This window comes from Centroberyx gerrardi, chromosome 13 (assembly GCF_048128805.1).
Source record: "Centroberyx gerrardi isolate f3 chromosome 13, fCenGer3.hap1.cur.20231027, whole genome shotgun sequence".
NCBI classification, from domain to species: domain Eukaryota; kingdom Metazoa; phylum Chordata; class Actinopteri; order Beryciformes; family Berycidae; genus Centroberyx; species Centroberyx gerrardi.
Window position 1 is genome coordinate 21,144,459 of NC_136009.1, and position 27,500 is coordinate 21,171,958.

The following is a 27,500-nucleotide window of genomic DNA, read 5'->3' on the forward strand; positions in this document are numbered from 1 at the left end:
CATTAACTATCACGAAAATGATCCTTGTTTCTACAAAATTCTTGCAACAAGTTGATTTGCATTGGAAACAAGTGAAATTCTCTAACCCTGGTGGCAGATTTTTTCACTTATTTTAAGAAAATACAAATTTTAGGACTCAACAATAGACAAAATGACTTGTTAAGATGGAGATTTTTTGCAGTGTACGCCTTAAACCTCTTGAACAAAACATGAGGACAAGGCTGACCGTGTTAAATCTGCAACGCTTACAACACTACAACACATTTTGAGAAGGAAACCTCTGAAAAGTCAGAAAATGGCTATGATGTATTTCTGTCTGCCCTGAAACCTCACAGCTCCAGCTTTAAAATTCTGCGTCTTCATCTGCATCCTCCACGGACTGAAACTCTGCTCTCTTGCAGAAGCTAAATTGCCCTGTAGACAGGCTGATTCACAAATCCACATGAGCACCTCCAATTCGGTTCAGCCAGCTACGAGCTGCACCGCATGTCCACCTCCGCCTTGTTAGTCAGTCCGAGGCTGGAGCTGCTTAGTAAGACATGTTGACAGGAGACTCAGTAAGCCTGCAGAGCTGCTACTGGCAATGTGTGTGTGTCTGTGTGTGTGTCTGTGTCAGTATGTGCGGCTGTGCATACATGAATCCGAACGTTTGAGTGTAACTTCCAACCGCTTTACACACTCGCAATTACTCTGAAAATATAGTTGCTGCTGGGTTTAAGGTTTTATCTAACCATAGCATCGATTGAAAAAATCAGCCAGTGATTTGCAGCAGAGCAGCTCATGCGGATGTTTACAAGACAACAGAGCAAGAATTGAATGAATAAAAGATGAGCTTAATGAGAGGTTAGCTGCAGCACACATACAGGTGTCCCCGTGCTGCATGTAACATAACCTTTACTGACCACAGCACACAGCTCTGCACATCTTAATCATGTTAATGCAGCTTCTGCCATTGTGTTACAGCGTGCGGTGAAGAAGTTGGAAGTTTAAATGTATGAGAAGTTGCATGTTTATTTGATAGAATGGGATTTGTGCAGCAAAGAGAATCAATTTCAATATTTCATTTATTTTCATGATGACAGAATGTTTTGAGGTCAGTTGCTTACAGTTACCACTATAGTTTTTTGATGTCTTGTAACATCTTATTACCGTAAATGGATTCACCTGTCATCTGCAAGTTTCCTTATAAGGACTGAACTGGACTTCTTATCACTGATATTCTACATAAGGAAAACCACACACTTTAAGCACAGTAGAAGAAGTTGGATGTTTACGAATGAAAGGTATATAGGATATTGCAGAGATATTATTCACTTTTCAAGGTCTGTTTAATGTGTGACCATCTGTTCACCGCGCTGGCAAGTTGCAGTGAAGTGAGGTGTGAGAATATGTGTGAGTGTGTGTGTGTGTGTGTGTGTGTGTGTGTGTGTGTGTGTTGACAGTGGGCGGAGGTGACACAGGCAGTTCTCCGGGTGTCACCCATGTTTAGGCGACTCCCCAGACAGACCGAGCAGACAATGAGAGGAAACTGTCACGGCGAGGTTTGACTGTCAAATCACCCATCAACACCGCCTGGCAGAGCAGCAAATGAAGAGCTGATGTTCCAAATATCCGCCAAATAAAAAACCGACACCTTGGGGTGCCCCGGTGGCTCACCGAGTAGAGCGCGTACCATAAGGCTCAGTCCTACCATAAGGCTCAGTCATTTGCTGCATGTCCTCCCCTCTCTCTCTCTCCCATACCTTCCTGTCTCCCTCTAACACTGTCTCTATCAATAAAGCATAAAATGCCTAAAAAAAACAACAAACTAACAAAGTGATAGCTGCGATGAAAGTAAAACTCATTATGTACTAGACCCCCATAAAGTATATCACAAGACTTTGTTGAGGATGGGATTAGCTGTTTTTTTTAAATATTGCCTCATGCATTTCAGGTTAGGAAACTTTCGAAGTGTATAGTGTTGGAATTAAACTCTTGAAATATGGTACATCATATACATTATATACAGTAATGTATATATCGCTTTTAAGAAATATTAACATTTTTCAAAAACAGCGTTGATCTTAGCTTGACCACCATAATTTTTTTTTGTATATCCAATAGGGTTTTGAAAGGATTTCATAAACTGAAGAGACCGGAAAATTTTCTCAAACCATAGAGGAGTATGTAATCCTTCAACTGAAGTTACAACATGAGAATCACCAAAATTGGAGTTAAAATTGGAGCTTTTCACATGACAGAAGCGATAAGTGAAATACGTCCTGCAGCACTTCCATTCTGCTTCAACACAGACTTTCTATGACATGAAACTGAGCGACTACATCCAACGCTTCATAACAAACCACTTTTATATCCAGGAAAAGATGAATGCTAGTGCCTCTAGTCTACACATACATTTCTTGTTGCTTCACACCTTCCAACATCGTAACCTGCTGAGTTTAGTCATCTGTCTCTCAGTCTTGCTCTCTTTCTCTTTCTCATGCTGTTCGGCTGAGGGCAGAATAACAGTTCGCTTTAGCCAGCGGCAGACTTCATCCTCAGGCACAATACTTCAGTGGTTCTCAAACCTTTTTGGATCTCATGACCCCTTAAAACGACTCGATGCCTACTGGCAACCCCCCGTTACAGAACTGCATAGAGAAAGAATGACATAAAGAATGATTTTCCTTTTTCAGCTTGTTTCAGTTACCAGAGGAGGTCGAGAGGCTGAAAACTATTCAGTATTTCACAAGAAAAAAGATTATAAATTTGTATTGTAGAAATATGTTGTTTTTCCTATCCCATAAATCATATTGTGACCTCCTGGGGGGTCCCGACCACCAGGTTGAGAACCACTGCTATATTGTATATCAATTACTATACTTTGTATAATAAGGTAATAAGTTATGGTAAATCCATCTCTCCAGCAGTTATTGTAGCTCAATGTAAAGTACCTTAATAACCTTCAATGTCAGCCTTTCACCCTTAACTTTGCTTCCCTGTACTTGGCTACACATAGGCAAGCAAGCACAGACACACACACACACACACACACACACACACACAATCCCACGACCCCCCTCCCCACCCCACACACATGACCCTCCTCCACACACCCTCCCAAACACCTCCAGCCACCAATTCCTGCATCATACACACTGTTCACCCATACACACACCATCCTCATCACCACACCACCCTCCACCCTCCACCCTCCGCCGACCTTACCTGCTCTTCTGGCAGGCGGAGCAGAGCCAGGCTTTGTCCCGCTTGTTGTAGACGCGGCAGGCCCTGCACACGTTGTAGCGGCAGTCCCGGCACTGGCGCTTGGGGTTGAGCAGGAAGGTGAAGGGCGAGCAGCAGCGGATGCAGCAGCGCTGGTTGAAGCGACTCTGCCGTGACAGCAGGAGGCAGCGACTGCCCTCCTCATCCAGCTCCTGCTTCAGCTCGCTGCGGGGGGAGGGAGGGGGAGAGGGAGAGGGGGAGTGATGGAGAGGGAGAGAGGGGAGGATGAAGGGGAGGGAGGGATAGAAAGAGAGAGGATGAGAGGGAGAGGGAAGGGATGGAAAAGAGAGGGGAAGGGGCAGGGAGACAGATAGTGAGACTGGGATTGTGTGTGTGTGTGTGTGTGTGTGTGTGTGTGTGTGTGTGTGTGTGTAAGAGAGCGAGAGAGAGAGAGGAGTGTGACAGTGTGTAGGATGAGAAGGGGAAGTCATAGCTAATCTCCCTGGAAAAAGCAGTAATTGGAGGTTTACTGTGTCAAAGAGGATGAGTATCACAATGAGGACAAACACACACACACACACACACACACACACAGCCAGAACCAATCCCTTTTTTCATGCCTTCAGGATCGTCCTCTCACACTGATCCTCTGCCTCCCTTTAATGGAAATGGAGCTGAAAATAAAGAATACAGTCATTTCATCATACTCTAAACAACAATAAAAGGTAAACGATGATAAAAAAAAAAAACAACACAGCAATATCTACCTCGATGTACATCATTAATTCCGAGCTACTGGAATGCCGCCAGAACATTATCAAAGAGAAATGATGTTCGTCCATTCATAAACAGCTAATTGAATATTAATGACTTAAGCAGAGCATTCATCATTCCCAGTTCATTTCAACGCAGTGTGCCGTACGTATGTAAAGGTTAAAGGAGGAAGCTGTGCTGAATAATACATCACTGTGTTTTCCTCGACAGCAACAGCAGCTTTCCTGCCTCCATGGCTACTGATGGCAGTGTATCACATTAATATATCCTATACTGTATATATTTTACATTTTTAGACTTAGCAGACGCTCTTGTCCTGTGCACCATACCATAAGTGCAGCAGCAGCTTCACCTTACATGCTCCAAAGGTAATCTCATTATCAAGGTTTCTGTTATCATGCAGAAATACATATTCCTACATCACCAACAAGACAACAACAGCGCAAAGACAGTAGAATAAGTAAAAACACAAATACTCAAGTAGCTGCAAAGGAGCAAATTAGCTTAATAAGAGAAGGTTGAGACCAAAACATTTTTTTCACTACAGATTTAATGCACTCACGTGTAAAAATCTCGATGCACAAAAACACATTCAATAACACACGCTGGTGGTTTGCCTATGCGTGCCTATTGCATAGATATACTACTAAAAAGCAGTCATGCATCCACATACACACACTGTACGCTCACACACAAATACTCAGATGCACAAATCAAGCCGCCTTTCAAACACATGCAGACGTGTGAGACGGAGAGTAGAACAGGTGGAGTATGTGGCCATGATGGAAGGAGAAATTGGAGTAGAGAGAAAGAGATGGATGGAGTGAAGCAGCGCTGGAAAGAAAGAAAGAAAGTGCCAGAAAAAAAGTCCATTATATTCACATCAGGATTCCAGGAGCATCAAGCATGGCTGAATCATTTATAGGTGATTAGAGCTGGAGGAGAGAGGTAGAAAAAAAAAGAGAGAGAGAGAGAGGGACAAGAGAGCGACTGCGGGTATCAGAGTTCAGCTCCAATTTCAAGGTACCGAAACTGAGATTCACATGATGATGATAGAGCAACCATTCTCAATTTCTGTATGGATTGCATTTACATGTGGCAAACGAGTTCTGCTTTTCCAACCTTGGGGAAAATACACTTTGTGACTTGTTTGTCCTGAAGTGAATTGGTGTGTATGTGGACGATGGGAAAAAGCAGAGCTGAAAGAAGAATAACTCAGAAGTATACACAGAAAGAAAGGTGGAGAAGAGTGAAAAGAGAGATTGAAAGACGGAGAAAAGGGGCGAATGCATGACAGAAAGAGAAGGACAAGAGATAAAGCGGTTGGGTTAGACACAGCGGATAATCATAGCAGATTAAAGCAGTTTAAGAAAAAAGACAACAGTAAACAAAGATTATTTAGCCGAATAATACGCCATATGACTTGGAAGTGCTTTTCTTAAGCCAAAATTCCTGAACAATAGCCCAGAAAGCTCTCCGACAGCACTAACTTGTGGATGGCATTTTCTATAAATATCAAACTATAAAAATATAACCGCGGTCCTTGAATGCATCTGTCTGGCAGAGAGAGGGTCCTGTCGGAGTGCTGCTGCCCTCTCACTACAGCAGTTAGCCTCCATTACTGCAGCTCAATGGATGGTATAAATAACTCTGAGACAGAACACACGTGCACGCTCATGCACATACACACACACACACACACACACACACACACACACACACACACGCTCATTGTCACAGCAAGATACTTACAAATAGATAGTAGTGTAAGACACAGAAAATGTACATAGCAGTTCCACATGAAGAAAATGCACAGACAGTATCATGCATCTATGCACACACACACACACACACAATAACACACACACACACACTGACACACACACAATACTCTGAGTCCCAGCAAAAGAAAAATATGTATAACAAGATAAGATGCAGAAAGATGCAGAAAATGCACACACAAACTCTCTCTCTCTCTCTCTCTCTTTCTCTCTCTGTCATCTGTATTCTTATTATCAGACATGATATGTGTTCAGCTGCACACACTGTACAACATGTGTAGTACAGCGCTGTCCTCGGGTCTAAAGGGGCTTTCTAGCTTGCAGGCAGGAGAGAGAACAAGAGAGGCAGCGACCTGAGCGGTGTCAACTGGAATAATCCTCACAAAAGTCTGTTTCTTGGCGGTGAGCTGAACACAACTTCACTTCCACAGACTCCCTGTCTCAATCAGCCAGGATTACCTTCCGCGCTGTCTCACTCTCCGCCTGTTTGTGTGTATGTGTGTGTGTGTGCACTCCGGAGGTGCCGAGTGCCAAGCAGTGAGTGTGTGTGTGTGTGTGTGGCTGCACTGTGTGTGGGTGGCACTGTGGAGAAACACATGCCAGCCGTCCCAAAAGTGGTCAGATGCAGCGAAACCGGCCGCTGGGGCTCCTTCCCAAAATCCCGTTCTTCTCTTAATCAGATAAACACATAGTCTGGTGGCTCTGCGATATCACAATCACCACATTTTATTACAAACTCATGACATGCTTATCATGCTCAGTCTAATTATGAATCCAGTATGTATTGAAACTATTGAATTCACGTTTGGAAGGATGGCTGACCTTTTGTCAGGAGTACCACAAGGCTTGAATCTCACTACGGGTTAATGAGACTAGACTGGGTACTAGTGTAGATATCTGTGTGTGTGTGTGTGTGTGTGTGTGTGTGTGTGTGTGTGTACCTATATGTGTAACTACTGAGCGTGACCTAATTTCAGAGATTATAAACAGCGTTACTCCTCAATGACTGCATGATGCATATTGTACATTCTTTAGATAATCTCACAATTTACATAAGCTCACATAAGATTACCTGCGGCTGTAAATACAGATTATGCTACATACGTACACACTACGTAGGTGTCACCATTAGTGAAACTGGGGCGTTAAAACAGCCCACATCAAGTCATTACTGTAGATTTAATGTTTATTGCTGACAGTGTTTCAAAGCTTTTGCTCTGCTCAACACTGCCCCCTGTTGGCCAGTAGATGTAAGTCATTCATCCATAGCTCCCTATACTGAGCACTTTCTTATGTTATATTAGTATACTATCATCAGAAGGGGTTTATTTAGTATCAAAAAGGCATACTGTATGGCAGCAATAGTCTCGAGTAAAGGGCAAGACAGTTCATAAATTGTACCTTGGACAATATCAATTCAGTTATACTGATGCAGCATCTCTGTAATATTTCACAGGCATCTGACACGGAAAATGCAACATCGGCAGAATTCAGATCAGCTAAAGAGTTGTGTGACAATTCCGCTCAGCGTTAGAAACAGAAAGGCCTTTACTTGTGCAGCAGAACCACAAGAAAAGGCACACACAGCAACAACGTTCATCATTGTATTCCTCATTCTCATCTGTATTCATTTCTGATCTTCAACTCTGGGCTGTTTTTTTTGTTTTTTTTTGTCGACTAAGCTCCCTTGTCTCTCACTCATCGCTGTTTGATATTCTGTGCCCACCTGGTGCCCTATAAGACCAGACTGAAGGAAGCAGAAAAGTGCACAGGCTGAATGACATGAGGGGGTTTATCTCATAGATGTGATCATATCTGAAGATACGAGGCCATATGTGTTTGTGTGCTCCTACCCAAGAACCCTTCACAAAGTAGGGATGCGGTTTGAATGTGTTTAAAATCATTTAAATGCTCGTGGATGTAAGAAAAAAAAAAAAAAAAAAAAAAAAAAAGTCTGTGATTGGGCAATAGTGGTTCTCTAAAACTCTTCACAAACAGAGACTATATGGTTTGAATGTGTTTAAAAATATCCAGTTTTGAGCAACACAGCCAAATGTCAGTGCCTGGCTAGTCATACTGGGTAAACAACAACAAGATTAGCTGTTGGTAAGCACCTTGCTTCCCTCACTTGTCGAAGCTCACCACATAATCGCTTTGGGTAACGTCACATGGAGGTTTGTCGGGGAACCTTCCTGCTGCAAAGTTGATTCAGGTAGAGTGGCTTGAGTCAGATACAGAGGAATATCTGCGCCTAATGTGATTTGCTTTCATCAAGCCACAGTTTGCGTGATATAAAGAGCATCTGCCACCACACCTAATGACTCAAGAGACACGACTTGCACTCTCAAAACTGGCAGAAAGAATTTCCCAAACTTCTGCTAAGTCGCTCGGGACAAAATATACAGGAGGACTCGGGCCACATTCCACATTAAGGCATTCTTCTAAATCTCAAGGAAATCACAGCAATTAAATTAATCTTGGGTGTGTTCACAATACAAAATCAACGTATTATCTTGAGCAGATTCTCTGATTCCACTAAGTATTTTTCCCAGAGCTGAGCCATTGCAGCCGCTGGCAGAGGAATAACACCATGTGAGGGAAGGATCAGTTTTGAGATTCAAGCGCATGGAGCGGGATGCAGTCCAACCGAGCAAAGATTCAGGCATTAGACTAGAGAGAATGAGGGCACTGACATAATCGTGTTATTCTTAACTTCTGAATAGTTACTTGTGCCCAACAAGCAGACAAATGGTTTCCGACTATTATGTACCATTAGAGTGATATGGTTGCACTATCAGCCCAAACTCAGGCCATCAATTCACCGGGGACTCTTCATTTCAGTTCAAATTGGCCAAATAGCATGTTGTGTTTCTGTGTCCACACACGTAGTCCTCCAACCAGTCCTCGGGTATGAGGACAGAACATCGGGCTCTGAAGACCCGGATGTTTTGAGGAAGTGAGCCAGAATACAACAGGAAAGGGCAGTCTCTTCCTGTCCAGGGTTTTGAGGACGCACTTCAGAGCACAGAGGCAGGATGGGAAATTTCCACTGATTTCTAATAATGCCTGGAATGCAAACTGAGCCTCGCACAAACAATAGTCACAGAAAATGGGTATGGTTAGAGTACTGTAAATGCACAGTACTCGTGCACTATGTATTAAAGTTCTTGTATTATTCAGTTTTCGTGATTTTGTTTATAATAATAATAATATACTGTGGCTCAGGATAGGAATAGTGTTCTTCATGATGGAAATAATGTAGTTTAGTTAAAAGGGTATTTATTGAATGAATCAGGGGAACCAATCAAGGCCAAGTCCAGTTGTGACGTATTTAGCGTTAACTGGAGTTAGTCCGAAACTGCTTCAAAAAAGGGTGAATTGTTCAATAACTTTGCAATAACTTTAAATTTGACCTTTCAAATAAAATCTAACTTTAACAACGTCTTCATCAAACATCCTTGATCATATACCGTATGTAAATACATATAGGAAAACTACATTTTCTATAATAGGGCTCCTTTAATAAAGATACACTTTCAATTTTATAGGTTAAAGATGCAAAGGACAAGTTTTCACTGCAGCCAAGAATGAGTCACACGAGAAGTGATGAATATGGAATGAACTAAATAATAAATCAATAATACACTTACAGGTATTTATTGGATGCTCCTATCAAAAGCAACTCACTGTGAGAGACCAGCTGGGAGTCTGTTAACTTGCTCAAAGACACTTTAACAGGCCACACGGACACGTTGGCTGCTGTGGGGCTCAAACCTGTGACCTTCTGGCTACACGACAGCCTCTCTAACCACCAGCCCAGTGACATCATGCACCTGTCACCTTCACCCAGGAGGCCAGAACTCACCCGAGGCGCTCCTCCTCCTTCTTGCGCAGCCTCATGTCCCTCTGCACCACCTGCAGCACGTGCTCCGCCTCGGCGTCCGTCAGTCCGGACAGATCCAGCTTCCGGCCCATCGCTGACCCAGGTCCGGCTGTCACTCAACCCCACTGACCAATCAGCTGTCTCTAATCACCTATGAAGGACAAAAGAAACATTGATGTACTCCACACTCACTGCACAACAAGGGTTTAACCCCAAATCAACAGGTGGTTCTCTGTGCTGCTTTACAAAGCCAAAGTAGTGAGTACTAGTCGTGAAAGCAAGAAAAATGACTTCATTGATTATTTTCTGTCCTGATAAAAAAAAAGATAGTTGGGAGAGAAGTGGAAAGCATATCTTTTAATGGCATTTATGGCTATATTTCTGTTGATAGGAAACCTACTGACCTTCAACCTTTAAAGCACACAAAAAGTACTGCTGTTTGCCTTTGTAGGGCAGTATGGGTGTATTTTTGTGGAATAATTGCCCACCTCTTGCCACTGAGACACATAAATATTTTGACTCAAAAAGCACTCTAGTAAGCACACTTATCTATTAACTAGAGGCTACAAATGTATGGAGAAATATTGTTAAATTCCCTGCAAAGTGCCCTTCACAGACTGATTGGAGCCAACGTTTCCTGCATCTCTCCACTGTATGACAAGCACCTAATGACCGAAAAGACACATCTGGTTACTGCAGTGTGAGTTACACTTAAATTGAATATATTTATTTAACCAAACAACTCAAAAGCAAATATCCACCTGGTTGACATTAAAGAGTGCAGAGTTGTGGCCACTTGTATACATGAGCAGCGCTTAAAACTCATTTCGACGTGGTATAAGCCACTTACTCAAGTAAATCAGCGGTGTTAACTCCGACCAGGATTTGGTTTTTCTGCATTAGCATTCCTGAAGCTGATATTTCTCTCAGACGAGGAGACTGAGGCCGACTTTTCTGTGATTGAGAGGCCCCCATGGCATCAGATCAGGCTTTTTGGAGTGAATCCATGCGGATGTTGTGCGTCTGATCTGAAACATGTCTGACTGACACTATGGAGAGCTGTGTAGGCCTATTTGTCAGTTTAAGGAGCAAAGCACCCTTTAACTTCATCTTAACTATCATGAGCCCGTTTGCACTATTGTTTGCGTCTTTACGATAAAAAAAACTATAATAACACATTTTTTTAAGGATCACAGCTGCCTTTAAGAATATTATAGTGTTACCAAACGAGATAAAAATAAATAAATAAATAAACAAACACCAGTACAATAAGGTCACTATATAGGCTACTCATTGTGAGTAGCACAGACACACTGTAAGTCCCTATGCGACTATTAAGTGAATATTCGATAGAGTGCATCATTGTCAACATTAAAATGAGTTTAGAGTATCTGAGAAAGAGATTTTCCGTATTTAAGTTAAATCCTTTCAGCATTAGGCTAATAGGCTGTTCCTGATTAAGCTACTGAAATCGAAATTCATATAGTTTTCATACAAACTCACCGAGCTCCGGGCCTGTCGCCTCCACTGCTTTAAATCCCAGCAGGAATGACTGCCCGCGCGCCTTCGCGACTGTACAAAGAAAAAAAAAAAATAGGCCTACTTATGCAATCTGTTTCTTTCTCATAGAACTTATGGGCGACTGCCAACACCATTTGAAAACCCAACCAAAAGGCATTAAAGTCACACGGAGCCTTCAAGACACCGTTACATTTTTCCTACTGTATGTAAAGTGGAGGAGCAGCTTGACTGTGTGGTCAGAGGTGGATGATCAGTGCAGCCAATCACTGTTTCCAATTGTGTTAGTGTCACCTCTGCTGGGCACATCAAGCTATCAAGGCTAAAGGCTTCTGTAAAGTTTATGTTATGATTATAAAGTCACAAGAGAGAGAATAATGAGTCTTACACATAGTTAGATCCATGCAGTTTTGATAGATTTATTCTGATCAGTGTCAAGGAAGAATGGAAGTAGTATGGAAGAATTCTCTTTTCTGTATGGACTTAATTCCCTCACTAAAAATCACAGTAATGTTCCTATAATATTACCGTTATGACTTATAGTTTGTCTGTGGTGCCAAATAGTGAGTTTATGGAGACATTATTGTACTTTATGGTATGTTTCATCTCCCATTGTATCACTATAATATCCCTGTAATATTACTACAGTTTTGTAAAATTTGTAAAATATCCTTCTAAAGGCCTATAGGGTTACTATAGTCTCTAGCTCTTTATGTAGGTGGGCTTATTGGACTTCCAGTAAAGTGTCTATGGAAGTCTTTCTACAGAAACTTTATGTGATCTGTACCGCTTCTCAAACTGTAAACCACATGAGGAATTATAAGAAAATTGAAGAATACCAGTAAATTAGACACCAGAAAATTGAAGAAGAGATGTGTGCAGGGAATAAACAAATTAACAAGGAGGGACTGACAGGAAAGGATCAGAGTTGTAAATCAGAGATACTGAGAAGATCACCAGTGTTAAGATTAAATCGGACTTGTGGTTGGACAGTGTGTGCATGTGTGTGTGTGTTTGTGCCTCCTCATTGTGCACATGGAAGTGGTTGGCAGTGAGGGTTCATATAAAGAGGTGTGGGCTGCAGAGCCAGGCCAAGCTCTGCAGTTCATCAGCCATGGACAGAACTGTGCAGCTGGCCCTGTTGTGTCTGCAGGCTTGCCTGCTCATCTCAGCCTTCACTTCCCCAGACACACAGACAGACGCTCTGCTGAAGGAGAATCCACTGTCTTCTGATTCGGTAAGGAGATCCAGCACTGCTCACTGACTACAAGGAGCTTCAGTGTTGTTGTGACAATGGCCTTGATTCAGATTCAGTTTTCTCACTGGACTTTGGAGTTGTACAAGTTAAAAGTTGATATTGCTGGTGAGAAAGAGCTAAGAGACATAGAGACTTTCTTCTGTTTGGATTTGCAGGATTTCTTTTGGGATCACCTCCTAAGTAAGAGGCGATAACTCCAACAAGCAAAGTGAAGCAGCAGGTTGGTTTACTATGTAAAAGAATCCATCACTTATCCTCATTTCTTTATCAGATGGTTGATGAAATCACTACAGAAAGACCTGCAGAGATGGAGAAAGACTTGGACAAGGTGGCACGCGGTTGTCGTTTGAGACCAGGAGCATGTGGACCGCTCACTAAGGTAAGAGAGAACTAGCCTGACTGAGGTTTTTTTTTTTTTTTTTTCTTTCTAACTTGCAGTAAAATAATTGAATCATGCTGACTGTACATCTCTAAAAACACCTGCTTAAGAATATCACAGTCCAAAATTCAACAATTTAATTTGCTCATTATTGAGCAGGCTGATGCCAGTGGGTGTGATGGTTTTTTGTAAACTGCAGTAGTTGCGTAAATTAATAGTTCAGTGAACCGCTCTACAAAAGTGTTAATATTTCTATTAATTCTGTTATACTGTCATTAGACTGATCTGCTATTCAGAGTTAAAATGATAAACCATGTTTGACTCTCTCTCTCTCTCTCTCTCTCTCTCTCTCTCTCTCTTTCTCTCTCTCTCTCTCTCCCTCTATCTCTCTCTCTCTCTCTGTCTCTGTCTCTGTCTCTGTCTCTCCCTCTCCCTCTCTCTCTCTTTCTCTCTCTCTGTCTCTCTCTCCCTCTCTGTCTCTCTCTCTCTCTCTCTCTCTCTCTCTCTCTCTCTCTCTCTCTTTCTCTCTCTCTCTCTCTCTCTCTCTCTCTCTCTTTCTCTCTCTCTCTCTCTCCCTCTATCTCTCTCTCACCCTATCAGAATTCAAGAACTAAGAGGCAGGTTGAAACAAGACCAGCTCGCCCTAGAGTCCGGAAAGTAAAGAGAAAAAGGTAAGAGGAAATATCTCATGTGAACATAAATCATAAACCTAACAAGCAATCACATTTTCTTTACAGAAATGAAAGACAGATCAACATAATGGAAACAGTCAGTACCATTTTTTTCATGCACTCAAGCAGTAGGACTTGAAAATATAAATGAAGAACAAAATCAAATAATATAATCCTCTGTTGTGGTCAAGAAAATAAGTTGATAAAACAACATGTTTTTCATCCATATTGTGTAGTCTAGTAGTTGTGTCAATTAATAGTTCTGTAAATCTCTACAACAGTGTTAATATTTGTGTTTATTCTGTTATATATCTGTCATTAGACTGATCTGCTACAGAATATGAAATTCATCAACCACTCTCTCTCTCTCTCTCTCTCAGACCAACAAATCACCCTGGCTTTGCTTCATTGCAAGGGTTGGCTGGCCCTGTCGAAGATCACAGGATGTAAGAGGACATTTCTCACATGAACATAACTCATGGACCCAAGAAGAGCTTCCATCTTTTTAAAGAAATTATCAAAATAATGAAAACAGTCCAATTAATTTGGGCACTCAAGCAGTAGGATTATAAAAACACTCTCAGCTGTTTCAGGAGGACAAAGTTCACAGTGGAGTCGGTGTGATGTTGAGGAGGGGAAGTGATTATATGTTGGAGTGGTTCTGATTGTGTATTAATTCACTGTGTTCATGGTGCAGGGTTTGACTGATGCTGGACAAACTTTAACTATGTTTGTTTATGTGGACATAAGCGTATTCTACATGATTCTACATGTACATTATAACATTTCTATCTCTAAATGGTCTTCATCAGGACAGTATTAGTATTTGCTGTATGTTTGTATTATTTGGTGCTTCAGTAACACACTGAGGCGATGAAGTTATTGCAGTTTCATCTACAATGACTTTGGCATAAAAGGACTTTCAGGTGTGGTATTTCAACACTTTTAATGAACAGCAGGTAACAACATGTAAATAAAGACAACACAATATTTACATCTCTTCATTAGGCTACACAATTACAAGTGAAAGTTGGTTACTGGAGAGTATAAATAAAAATAACTGTACAATAGTATTATTCTATCAGCTGTTACTTATCAGACTGCAGCCAGCTTCTTGTCTTGCTTGTAGTTGGTTTTGCTACATTTTAGCGCACATTAATAGTTCTGTAAATCTCTCTACAACAGTGTTAATTTTTCTAAATGTGAAATTGATCAACCAATTTTAACAACTCTCTCTCTCTCTCTCTCTCTCTCTCTCTCTCTCTCTCTCTCTCTCTACCAGACCAAATCATCACTCTGAAAATGGACGTGTTGTGGCTTGCTTTGGCGAAGATCACATGTAAGAGGAAATCTCTCACCTGAACATAACTCATGAACCCAAGAAGAGCTTCCATCTTTTTAAAGAAATGATCAACATAATGAAAACAGTCTAATTTATTTGTGCACTCGAGCAGTAGGATTGGTCTTCATCAGGACAGTATTAGTAGTCTATTTGCTATGTGTTTGTATTATTTGGTGCTTCAGTGAATTTTCACTAAACACAGTGAGGCGATGAAGTTATTGCAGTTTCATCTGCAATGACTTTGGCAGAAAAGATGTGATATTTCAACACTATTAATGAACTGCAGGTAACAACTTGTAAATAGACAATACAATATTTACATCTCTTCATTAGGCTACACAATTACAAGTGAAAGTTGGTTACTGGAGAGTATAAATAAAAATAACTGTACAATAGTATTATTCTATCAGCTGTTACTTATCAGACTGCAGCCAGCTTCTTGTCTTGCTTGTAGTTGGTTTTGCTACGTTTTAGCGCACATTAATAGTTCTGTAAATCTCTCTACAACAGTGTTAATTTTTCTAAATGTGAAATTGATCAACCAGTTTTAACAACTCTCTCTCTCCCTCTCTCTCTCTCTCTCTCTCTCTCTCTCTCTCTCTCTCTCCCTCTCTCTCTCTACCAGACCAACTCACGGCGGAGGCTTAGTTGGTGTTTCAGGTCTTAGAGGCAATAGGTTTGTGTGATGTTTCAGTAGTCTTTATTAAGTCGTTTTCAGTAGTCAGTATGCGTTTGTATTATTTGGTGCTTCAGTGAATTTTCACTGAACACACTGAGGCAATTAAGTTATTGCAGCTTCATCCACAACGACTTCTGGCAGAAAATGACTTTCAAATGTGATATTTCAACACTTAATGAACAGCAGGTAACAACTTGCAATTAAAGGCAATAAGATATTTACATCTTGTCATTGTGGGCTACACAATTAAGTGAACGTTGGTTACTGTAACGTGTAAATAAAAACAAAAGTTAAATAACTGTACAATATTCTACCAACTGTTACTTATCAGACTGCAACCTGCTGCTTCTCTTAATATTGTAGTTATACACAGTTATACATTATATTTGACCAAATGTAATGATTGATTGATTCTCTCTCTCCCTCTCTCTCTCTCTCTCTCTCTCTCTCTCTCTCTCTCTCTCTCTCTCTGTCTCTCTCTACCAGACCAAAACATCACACTGGAGGGGGAAGTGTTATTGGGTTGGCTGGCCATGACGAAGATCACATGTAAGAGGACATTTCTCACATGAACATAACTCATGAACCCAAGAAGAGCTTCCATCTTTTTAAAGAAATGAGCAACATAATGAAATAAGGTCAAATTAATTTGTGCACTCAAGCAGTAGGATTATAAAAACACTCTCAGCTGTTTCAGGAGGACAAAGTTCACAGTGGAGTCGGTGTGATGTTGAGGAGGGGAAGTGATTATATGTTGGAGTGGTTCTGATTGTGTATTAATTCACTGTGTTCATGGTGCAGGGGTTTGACTGATGCTGGACAAACTTTAACTATGTTTGTTTATTTTGACCTAAATATGTATGCTACATTATTTTACAGAAGTAGTCTACATGTACATTATAACATTTCTCTCTCTCTCTCTCTCTCTCTCTCTCTCTCTCTCTCTCTCTCTCTCTCACACACTCTCTCTCTTTCTCTCAACAAACAAAAAAGTCATCACCCTGAACCTGGGTTGCCTGGCTTACGCAAACATCAGTATAAGTAAGAGGAAATTTGTCATGTGAACATAAATCATGAAACCAAGAAGAGATCCCATCTTTTTAAAGAAATGACCAACATAATGAAGACAGTTCAATTCATTTGTGCACTCAAGCAGTATTTCTACAACAGTGTTAATATTTGTGTTGATTCTGTTATAGGCCTATAATGATCTGCTACTGAATGTGAAATTGATTAACCGTTTTTATCTCTCTCTCTCTCTCTCTCTCTCTCTCTCTCTCTCTCTCTCTCCCTCTCTCTCTCTCTCTCTCTCTCTCTCAGACCAACAAATCGCCCTGGCTTTGGTTCACTTCCAGGGTTTCCTGGCCCTGTCGAAGATCACAGGATGTAAGAGGACATTTCTCACATGAACATAACTCATGAACCCAAGAAGAGCTTCCATCTTTTTAAAGAAATTATCAAAATAGTGAAAACAGTCCAATTAATTTGTGCACTCGAGCAGTAGGATTATAAAAACACTCTCAGCTGTTTCAGGAGGACAAAGTTCACAGTGGAGTCGGTGTGATGTTGAGGAGGGGAAGTGATTATATGTTGGAGTGGTTCTGATTGTGTATTAATTCACTGTGTTCATGGTGCAGGGTTTGACTGATGCTGGACAAACTTTAACTATGTTTGTTTATTTTGACCTAAACATGTATGCTACATTATTTTACAAAAGTAGTCTACATATATATCTACATATATATACATCTACATGTACATTATAACATTTCTATCTCTAAATGGTTGTCATCAGGACAGTATTAGTATTTGCTATATGTTTGTATTGTTTGGTACTTTAGTGACATTTCATGAAACATAGTGAGTTATTGCAGTTTCATCTACAATGACTTTGGCAGAAAACGACTTTCAAATATGGTATTTCAACATTATTAATGAACAGCAGGTAACAACATGTAAAAATGTATTTTACCTTTCCATTGCAAGTAATAACACAAGTACAAGAGCTTACTGGTAACTGGTAAGTCGAAATAAAAATAAATAACTGTCTAATAGTATTATTCTACCAACTGTTACTTATCAGACTGCAGCCAGCTGCTTGTCTTACATGATAATAGTGTGGTTGGTTTTGTGTCATCTGACAAAAGTACAAACCACTGTTAACATGAGAACATGGTCTGAATGTAGAAGCCCAGCCAAATGTAGATGGGCAGCATGGAACTAAATAATAATATATACTGTAATAATAACTTAATGGTAGATTAGATCTGACATTTGGATATCTTAGTTTTACACAGTTCTACATTATAGTTGACCAAATGTAAAGATCGATTGATTGATTAATTACTTCTAGAGAAATTCATCCTTAATATTGTTAATTGGAAGATGGATATGTAGATGTTTATTTCTGCTCTCTACCTCAGTAACTTGTCTGGTCTGTTTCTTTGTCAGTGAAAGAACCAAGACTGAAGAACTGAAGACAGATGAAGCAAGATGAAAAAAAAAAATCCTGCAACATTAACTTCTTTTCTGCAAGCAAGTTGCGCTGTTGATTATAAAGATATTATCTTTTAGCTTACAGTGTGGCTTTTTAGTGAGTAAGACTGGTTGAAGATGTTTTATATCTGTTTAGTGAATGTATTTGTTTGTGAATGCAAAGTCCTTTACTCTTCATAGATGCTATACTAAAATACTAATGTCGACATTTATTAGGGTAAATACTGAGTCAGAAAAATCATTTACTCCACCTGCTGCATGATGTGGCCACAAGATGGCACCAGTTAGCCTTGAGATGATTTTAAAAATGTATTTGGATTATTTTATGAAAAGCAATAGTTTGTCTTTTACATGTGCTTGATTGTAAACTAAATAAAGTTTTTCAAGTAATTATATACAAGGAGTTTTCAGTGTTGACACCATTCAACATGTAGCCAGCCTTATGAAAGTAAAGCCTATAACTTGTCTGATAACCATCCAACCACAGAAGAAGCTTTGCTAAAAGCACTAATGTTACACTCAATGACAACAAGTTATTTTAACCTTCATCGATCCAGGGAAAGTCAACTGAGCATGCTCGTTCTTTCCCAGCAACGCTCTGCTTCACATTCACACAGTTCATCAGGATAATCAGGATTAAAGTCTTTCTCTTCATTTGTGTTACTGTCACCTCTGCTCTGCACATTAAGCTATCAAGGCTAAAGGTTTCTGTAAAGCAAGTTTATTTTATGATTATAAGGTCACAAGAGGGAAAAAATATTGTCTTCCTCATAGTTAGAGCCAAGCAGTTTTGAAAGATGTATTCTGATGAAGGTCGTTAAGAGCCCTAACAGTGAAAATGTTTAGGATCAGTGTGGAAGATTTCTCTTTTCTGTATGAACTTCCCTCACTAAAAATCACAACAATTTCAATAATATTCCAGCTGGGACTTATAGTTTGTCTGTGGTGCCAAATAGTGAGTTTATGGAGACATTATTGAACTTCATGGTGTTTTTTCATCTCCCATGGTTTCACTATAATTTCCCTGAATATTCCTATAGTTTTGCAGTGATATTTCTAAAGTATCCTTTTAAGCTATACAAGGCCTATAGATTTACTAGTCTCTAGTTCTTAATGTAAGAGTTTATTGGACTTCCAATAAAGTGTCCTGTTTTTTTTTTTGCCCTAGTTTTTTCTACAGAATTATTGTTATTACCACAAAACTATACACACACACACACACACACACACACACACACACACCTGAAGATACACTGCCTACTTTGTCCTCTGAATCTTTCCCATAAACACAAGATGAATTATAAGGAATTTGAAGATTACCAGTAATTTGATGTAAGATGAAGAATACCCAGGAATTTAATGTACGTTTCAACATACCACTAAGATGATGTAAGTTGATGTGCAGAAGTGATGAAATGTTAATTTCTCTGTAAAAAGCTGACAAATTTTTTGCGGATGTGTGCAGGGAATTAACAAGGAGGGGGACTTCCTCGTTGTGCTCATGGAAGTGGTTGGCAGTGAGGGTTCATATAAAGAGGTGTGGGGCTCTGCAGTTCATCAGCCATGGACAGAACTGTGCAGCTGGCCCTGTTGTGTCTGCAGGCTTGCCTGCTCATCTCAGCCTTCACTTCCCCAGACACACAGACAGACGCTCTGCTGAAGGAGAATCCACTGTCTTCTGATTCGGTAAGGAGATCCAGCACTGCTCACTGACTACAAGGAGCTTCAGTGTTGTTGTGACAGTGGCCTTGATTCAGATTCAGTTTTCTCACTGGACTTTGGAGTTGTACAAGTTAAAAGTTGATATTGCTGGTGAGAGAGAGCTAAGAGACATAGAGACTTTCTTCTGTTTGGATTTGCAGGATTCTTTTGGGATCACCTCCTAAGTAAGAGGCGATAACTCCAACAAGCAAAGTGAAGCAGCAGGTTGGTTTACTATGTAAAAGAATCCATCACTTATCCTCATTTCTTTATCAGATGGTTGATGAAATCACTACAGAAAGACCTGCAGAGATGGAGAAAGACTTGGACAAGGTGGCACGCGGTTGTCGTTTGAGACCAGGAGCATGTGGACCGCTCACTAAGGTAAGAGAGAACTAGTCTGACTTTGAGTTTGTTTGTTTTTCCTTTCTAACTTGCAGTAAAATAATTGAATCATGCTGACTGTACATCTCTAAAATCACCTGCTTAAGAATATCACAGTCCAAAATTCAACAATTTAATTTGCTCATTATTGAGCAGGCTGATGCCAGTGGGTATGATGGTTTGTTTTAAACTGCAGTAGTTGCGTAAATTAATAGTTCAGCAAACCGCTCTACAAAAGTGTTAATATTTCTATTAATTCTGTTATACTGTCATTAGACTGATCTGCTATTCAGAGTTAAAATGATAAACCATGTTTGACTCTGTCTCTCTCTCTCTCTCTCTCTCTCTCTCTCTCTCTCTCTCTCTCTCTCTCTCTCTCCCTCTCTATCTCTCTCTCTCTCTCTCTCTCTCTCTCTCTTTCTCTCTCTCTCTCTCTCCCTCTATCTCTCTCTCACCCTATCAGAATTCAAGAACTAAGAGGCAGGTTGAAACAAGCACAGCTCCCCCTAGAGTCCGGAAAGTAAAGAGAAAAAGGTAAGAGGAAATATCTCATGTGAACATAAATCATAAACCTAACAAGCAATCACATTTTCTTTACAGAAATGAAAGACAGATCAACATAATGGAAACAGTCTGTGCCATTTTTTTCATGCACTCAAGCAGTAGGACTTGAAAATATAAATGAAGAACAAAATCAAATAATATAATCCTCTGTTGTGGTCAAGAAAATAAGTTGATAAAACAACATGTTTTTCATCCATATTGTGTAGTCTAGTAGTTGTGTCAATGAATAGTTCTGTAAATCTCTACAACAGTGTTAATATTTGTGTTTATTCTGTTATATATCTGTCATTAGACTGATCTGCTACAGAATATGAAATTCATCAACGTCTCTCTCTCTCTCTCTCTCTCTCTCTCTCTCTCTCTCTCTCTCTCTCTCTCTCTCTCTCTCTCTCACTCACTCTACCAGACCAAAACATCACATTGGAGGGGGAAGTGTTATTGGGTTGGCTGGCCCTGTCGAAGATCACATGTAAGAGGACATTTCTCCCATGAACATAACTCATGAACCCCAGAAGAGCTTCCATCTTTTTTTTTTTTTGAACTTTATTGCCATTAACACACATTAACAGGCAATTAACATTACAAAACAAAATCACCTTGAGATTGGGCTTCACTTGATATACACATATAGATTAAATGACACCGTACAAAAGTAAAACACACACACACATCTACCTATACATATATCTACAAAAATTATACATCTAAACAATAAAGTACAAGATTCCTAACTAAGGTAGTCAATAACCAATGTCCATTTTCTTATAAAAATAGGCAGTTCTAGTTGTAGCTGGGCAGTCATGTGTTCCATCATGTAAACATGTTTGACTTTTTGTAGCTTCATCCAATTAATAGTAATTATTTTTAATTATTTATAATTATTTTTCTTGCAACCATCAACAAAATATGCAGTATATAACACTGGTCTGTGGTAAACAAGAGTTCAGGTGATACTTCCAATAAGAACAATAACGGGTCAAGGGGAATGTCCGTTTCCAGAATTTTCTCCATTTCTTCTTTGACATTTTTCCAATATGTCTGTATTTTCGGGCAGTCCCAAAATATATGAGTATGGTCACCGACCATACCACACTTTCTCCAGCATTTGTTGGTAGAATTGTGTTTAAAGGAGGAGGATGTCAGCGGGGTCCTAAAGAACCTCATTTTAACCTTCCAATCAAATTCTTTCCATAGCTGGCTCCCAGCCCCCCTGTGACATCTAGAACATGTTTTCCCAGGCGTCATCGTCCACTATTGTATTCAGCTCCAGTTCCCATTGTCCTTTGATATGTAGGGTGTTATCTGACGTGTCTAGCATTAGCTTTTTGTAAATATGGGATATTTGTTTTTTTGTTGATGCAGGGTGTTCAAACAGATGTATAAAATGGGTTTCTATATTGGTTGGTTCTCTTTTAATATAATCCCAGTCTGTATTTTTTGTGATATAGTGTCTAATTTGTAAATATCTATATAGGTCGCTCGAGGGTAAGGCAAACTTGTCTTGGAGTTGTGAAAAAGATTTAAATATATCCCCATCAAACAGTTGGTTAATTGTATTCAGCCCACTCTTTTATAAGCATTATCACACATGGATGGGAGAAACTCTACATTTCCTACAATGAGCATGGCCCGTGACAGGGCTATAGCTCCCTTTAGTTACTTTTGGACTGAAGTCCAGACCTTCAATGTGTGTTTGATCCATACATTCTTCATTTTAATTTTTTTCCGAGGCTGTTGACTAAGAAATGGAAGAGTAGATAGTGATATTCCTGGTAAGGAATTTGTTCAATAGAAACCCATCCAGTCTCCAAATCCTTGACAACCCAGGCCGCCACTGCTCGGAGCTGGGCCGCCCAGTAGTAAAGTTTTAGGTTGGGTACACCCAGACCTCCTTTCTCTTTTCTTGACATCAACATTTTCAACCGGATTCTTGGTCTCCTGTTTTGCCAGATAAATTTTGATATTCATTTTTCTAACAACTTAAATGTGGATTGTGGTACTAGGACAGGAAGGGATTGAAATAAGAAAAGTAATCTTGATGAAAAATATCTTTTCAGACATTTATAATAAAGCCTGCATAATCAGTTCCTTTCTTTGTTTTATTTTTGTCTCAGAGTGAACATGGTCATGAAGACAAAAAACTGTCTCTGTATTATAAACAGCCCAATGTTCTGTTGTGAAAGTTTTAGTCCTCCATCACTCTCCTTGTCTCTCTCTCTCTCTCCTTGTTTCTCTCTCTCTCTCTCTCTGTCTCTCTCTCTCTCTCTCTCTCTCTCTGTCTCTCTCTCTCTCTCTCTCTCTCTCTCTCTCTCTCTGTCTCTCTCTCTCTCTGATTCATCCTTCGAATAAGAAACTCCCTCTTCTTAGTGTGCAGAGCTACAGCACTCTGTCAGCTGGATTGGATATTACCTTTCTCTAGTAAGTAGAAGCTGTAAGACTGGTTTCTATTTTGACTGGATAAAGATCTATACATTCCAGACCTGAGTCAAAAAAGATTATTTCTCTATTCTACTCACGTGAAAAATATGTGAGTTTTTGTGATCGTACATGCAATACCATGGATAAACATAGTTCGGATAATCACAGGAAATTATGTGCAAGTCAATGTATTTAGTTTTCTGTGATCGAGTACCAGTAAGTTGATATGCAAAAGTTGTGAAATGTTATTATCTCTGTAAAAACGCTGACAAATTCTTGCTGATGTGTGACAGGGAAGGAACCAGAGTTGTATGTCAGAGGGAGATACTGAGAACATCACTCATGTTACGATTAAATCACACTTGTGGTTATACAGATGATTTCAAAACATGAGTGTGTTTGTGCCTCCTCGTGCACATGGAAGTGGTTGGCAGTGAGGGTTCATATAAAGAGGTGTGGGGCTCTGCAGTTCATCAGCCATGGACAGAACTGTGCAGCTGGCCCTGTTGTGTCTGCAGGCTTGCCTGCTCATCTCAGCCTTCACTTCCCCAGACACACAGACAGACGCTCTGCTGAAGGAGAATCCACTGTCTTCTGATTCGGTAAGGAGATCCAGCACTGCTCACTGACTACAAGGAGCTTCAGTGTTGTTGTGACAATGGCCTTGATTCAGATTCAGTTTTCTCACTGGACTGTAGTTGTAAAGTTAAAAGTTAATATTGTTGTTGAGAGAGAGCTAAGAGACATAGAGACTTTCTTCTGTTTGGATTTGCAGGATTTCTTTTGGGATCACCTCCTAAGTAAGAGGCGATAACTCCAACAAGCATAGTTGGTTTTCTGTGTAAAAGAATCCATCACTTATCTTAATTTCTTTATTAGAAGGATAATAAGGAGGTCATTGCAGAAAGAACAGTAGAGATGCAGAAATACGTGGACAAGGTGGCACGTGGTTTTCCTCAGAGACCAGGAGTATATGGACCGCTCAGAAAGGTAAGAGTTTAGTTTAGTTTCCTTTCTGACTTGCAACAAAATAATTGAATCATGTAGAATGTACATCTCTAAAACACCTGCTTAGGAATATCTTGATCAAAAAAATTCACAATTTAATTTGCTCAATATTGAACAGGCTGATGCCAGTGGGTGTGGTGCTTTGTTGTTGTGTAAACCTCAGTGGTTCTGTAAAATAAATCTTCTGTAAACCGCTCTACAAAAGAGTTAATATTTCTGTTCATTCTGTTATGCTGTCAGACCGGCTAATCAATGTTAAATTGATCAACCATTTTTGACTCTCTCTCTCTCTCCCTCTCTCTCTCTCTCTCTGTCTCTCTCTCTCTCTCTCTCTCTCTCTCTCTCTCTCTCTCTCTCTCACCCTATCAGAGTCCAATAAATAAGAGGCAGGTTGAAACAAGACCAGCTCGCCCTAGAGTCCGGAAATTAGAGAGAAGAATGTAAGATGAAATATCTCATGTGAACATAAATCATAAACCTAACAAGCAATCACATTTTCTTTACAGAAATGAAAGACAGATCAACATAATGGAAACAGTCAGTGCCATTTTTTTCATGCACTCAAGCAGTAGGATTTGAAAATATAAATAAAGAACAAAATCAAATAATATAATCCTCTGTTGTGGTCAAGAAAATAAGTTGATAAAACAACATGTTTTTCATCCATATTGTGTAGTCTAGTAGTTGTGTCAATTAATAGTTCTGTAAATCTCTACAACAGTGTTAATATTTGTGTTTATCCTGTTATATATCTGTCATTAGACTGATCTGCTACTGAATATGAAATTCATCAACCACTCTCTCTCTCTCTCTCTCTCACTCACTCTCTCTCTCTCTCTCTCTCTCTCTCTCTCTCTCTCTCAAAAAACAAAAAAGTCGCCTAGGATCATTGCGCCCTGGTCTCAGGGGCCTGAAACGTTGATCAAAAAGTGACCCCTGGTAAGCCACTCTTGTTCCTCTTGTCGTCACTCATGACTCATGAACCCAAGAAGAGCTTCCATCTTTTTAAAGAAATGATCAAGATAATGAAATAAGATCAAATTAATTTGTGCACTCAAGCAGTAGGATTATAAAAACACTCTCAGCTGTTTCAGGAGGACAAAGTTCACAGTGGAGTCGGTGTGATGTTGAGGAGGGGAAGTGATTATATGTTGGAGTGGTTCTGATTGTGTATTAATTCACTGTGTTCATGGTGCAGGGTTTGACTGATGCTGGACAAACTTTAACTATGTTTGTTTATTTTGACCTAAACATGTATGCTACATTATTTTACAAAAGTAGTCTACATATATATCTACATATATATACATCTACATATACATTATAACATTTCTGTCTCTAAATGGTCTTCATCAGGACAGTATTAGTATTTGCTGTATGTTTGTATTGTTTGGTACTTTAGTGACTTTTCACTAAACAGATTGAGGTGATGAAGTTATTGCAGTTTGACAGAAAAGGACTTTCAGATGTTGTATTTCAGCACTTTTAATGAACAGCAGGTAACTTATAAATAAAGACAATACAATTTATGTCTTTTAATTGTAAGCTACACAATTACAAGTGAAAGTTGGTTACTGGAAAGTGTAAATAAAAATAAATAACTGTACAATAGTATTATTCTACCAACAGTTACTCATCGGACTGCAGCCAGCTGCCAATTAATGTTGTAGTTGTACAGTTATACATTATATTTGACTATGTGTAATGATTGATTGACTGATATACTGATTATTGATTATTTATTGTTTGATTAATTTATTGACTGATCATTGATTGATTGATTGATTGATTGATTGATTGAATAATGGATTGCTTGATTGCTTGATTGATAGATTGCTTGATTGATTGATTGGTTGTGTGGTTGATTGATTGGTTGGTTGGTTGGTTGATTGATTGCTTGCTTGATTGATTGATTGATTGGTTGATTGGTTGATTGGTTGATGTATTGATTGAATGAATTTTTACTAATTACTTGTAGAGAAATTCATCCTTAATACTGGTAATTGGAAGACGGATATGAAGATGTTTATTTCTGCTCTCTATCTCAGTAACTTGTCTGGTCTGTTTCTTTATCAGTGAAAGAACCAAGACTGAAGAACTGAAGACAGACAGATGAACCAAGATGACAAAAACCTGCAATAATAACTTTGTTTCTGCAAGCAAGTTGCTCTGTTGAATATAAAGATATTATCATTTAGCCTACAGTGTTGCTTTGTGAATGCAAAGTCCTTTAGTCTTTATTGATGCTATTCTAAAATACTAATGTCAACATTTATTCGAGTAAATGCTGAGTCACAAAGATCATTTACTCCAACTGTTGCATGATGTGGCCACAAAATGGCACCAGTTAGCCTTGAAAAGTGAAACGTTTTCAAAGTAATATATATCCTTTCAATGCACTCAATATGTATGTTTGACTGTTTACACATACAGAACTTTTAAAAATGCAGATGTTTTTTTTAGGAATCAATAGAACCTCCCCTAAAAAAAGAAGAAGCAAACAGTAAGAAAACAGCACAATGAAAACAAGAGGGAAGCCGCTGTTTGCATGTTTCCCAGATCAGCTTGATATCACCTCAGAGCCGTTACTGCTACTGTTTTGGCTGCATTGTGGTTATTAAGACTCTGGCTGTGAATATAAGATGAGATAAACACACCAGAAGAGCATGCATTTTGGTGGCTTTCATCTGTACATTTAGGTATCAATTTTGCATACAGTCTCTAATGCTGTATAAAGTATGTAACCCTTTAATGCTAAAATATAACTAAAATATTGTATGTTCGTGATGAAAAATATCTTTTCAGACATTTATAATAAAGCCTGCATAATCAGTTCCTTTCTTTGTTTCCTGCTAAATGCAAGGTGTTGTCTCTCTCCCACATTTGGTGTGATGACAGATTAGTGTTAAGATATTAGAAAAGTATTTCCCCCTATTTTATTTTTGTTCTCAGAAGTGAACATGGTCATGAAGGCAAAAAAAATTGTCTCCTCTATTATAAACAGCCCAATGTTCTGTTGTTGTGAGTTTTAGTCCTCCATCAACTTCTCCCTTCTCTCTCTGTCTCTCTCTCTCTCTCTCTCTCTCTCTCTGTCTCTCTCTCTCTCTCTCTCTGTCTCTCTCTCTCTCTCTGATTCATCCTTCGAATAAGAAACTCGCCTCTTCTTAGTGTGCAGAGCTACAGCACTCTGTCAGCTGGATTGGATATTACCTTTCTCTAGTAAGTAGAAGCTGTAAAGACTGGTTTCTATTTTGACTGGATAAAGATCTCTATACATTCCAGACAAAAAAAGATTATTTCTCTATTCTACTCACATGAAAAATTAGTGAGTTTTGTGATTGTACATGCAATACCATGGATAAACATAATTCGGACAATCACAGGAAATTATGTGCAAGTCAATGCATTTAGTTTTCTGTGATCGAAATACCAGTAAGTTG

The 27,500-nt window shown here is 39.4% G+C and overlaps 1 protein-coding gene and 3 long non-coding RNA genes across 7 annotated transcripts in view; 3 read left to right on the plus strand and 1 right to left on the minus strand.

The window, feature by feature from the left end:
* The window catches only part of myripa (myosin VIIA and Rab interacting protein a), a 28,884-nt gene extending 17,617 nt beyond the window's left edge, over positions 1-11,267 (minus strand). For all 4 annotated transcript variants that reach the window (XM_078287962.1, XM_071923529.2, XM_071923528.2 and 1 more), the window contains exons 1-3: positions 11,146-11,267; positions 9,625-9,793; positions 3,208-3,429 (exon numbers count right to left, since the gene is read on the minus strand). In XM_078287962.1, the coding sequence (XP_078144088.1) occupies positions 3,208-3,429; positions 9,625-9,734 (332 nt within the window). In that variant the 5' untranslated portion in view covers positions 9,735-9,793; positions 11,146-11,267. The remainder of the gene's footprint in view (positions 1-3,207; positions 3,430-9,624; positions 9,794-11,145) is intronic.
* Positions 11,268-12,236: 969 nt separating this feature from the next.
* LOC139930373 (uncharacterized) lies at positions 12,237-18,385 on the plus strand. Its single transcript, XR_011785465.2, has 10 exons — positions 12,237-12,397; positions 12,690-12,797; positions 13,398-13,468; positions 13,849-13,914; positions 14,751-14,807; positions 15,436-15,486; positions 15,976-16,038; positions 16,483-16,530; positions 16,810-16,875; positions 17,941-18,385. It is a non-coding gene; the product is annotated as an uncharacterized LOC139930373 (long non-coding RNA).
* Positions 18,386-19,511: 1,126 nt separating this feature from the next.
* Positions 19,512-20,673, plus strand: LOC139930374 (uncharacterized). Its single transcript, XR_011785466.2, has 3 exons — positions 19,512-19,671; positions 19,963-20,070; positions 20,534-20,673. It is a non-coding gene; the product is annotated as an uncharacterized LOC139930374 (long non-coding RNA).
* A 3,253-nt stretch (positions 20,674-23,926) lies between these two features.
* LOC144542185 (uncharacterized) lies at positions 23,927-26,735 on the plus strand. Its single transcript, XR_013507136.1, has 4 exons — positions 23,927-24,042; positions 24,430-24,500; positions 24,937-24,999; positions 26,137-26,735. It is a non-coding gene; the product is annotated as an uncharacterized LOC144542185 (long non-coding RNA).
* The last annotated feature ends 765 nt before the right edge of the window (positions 26,736-27,500 follow it).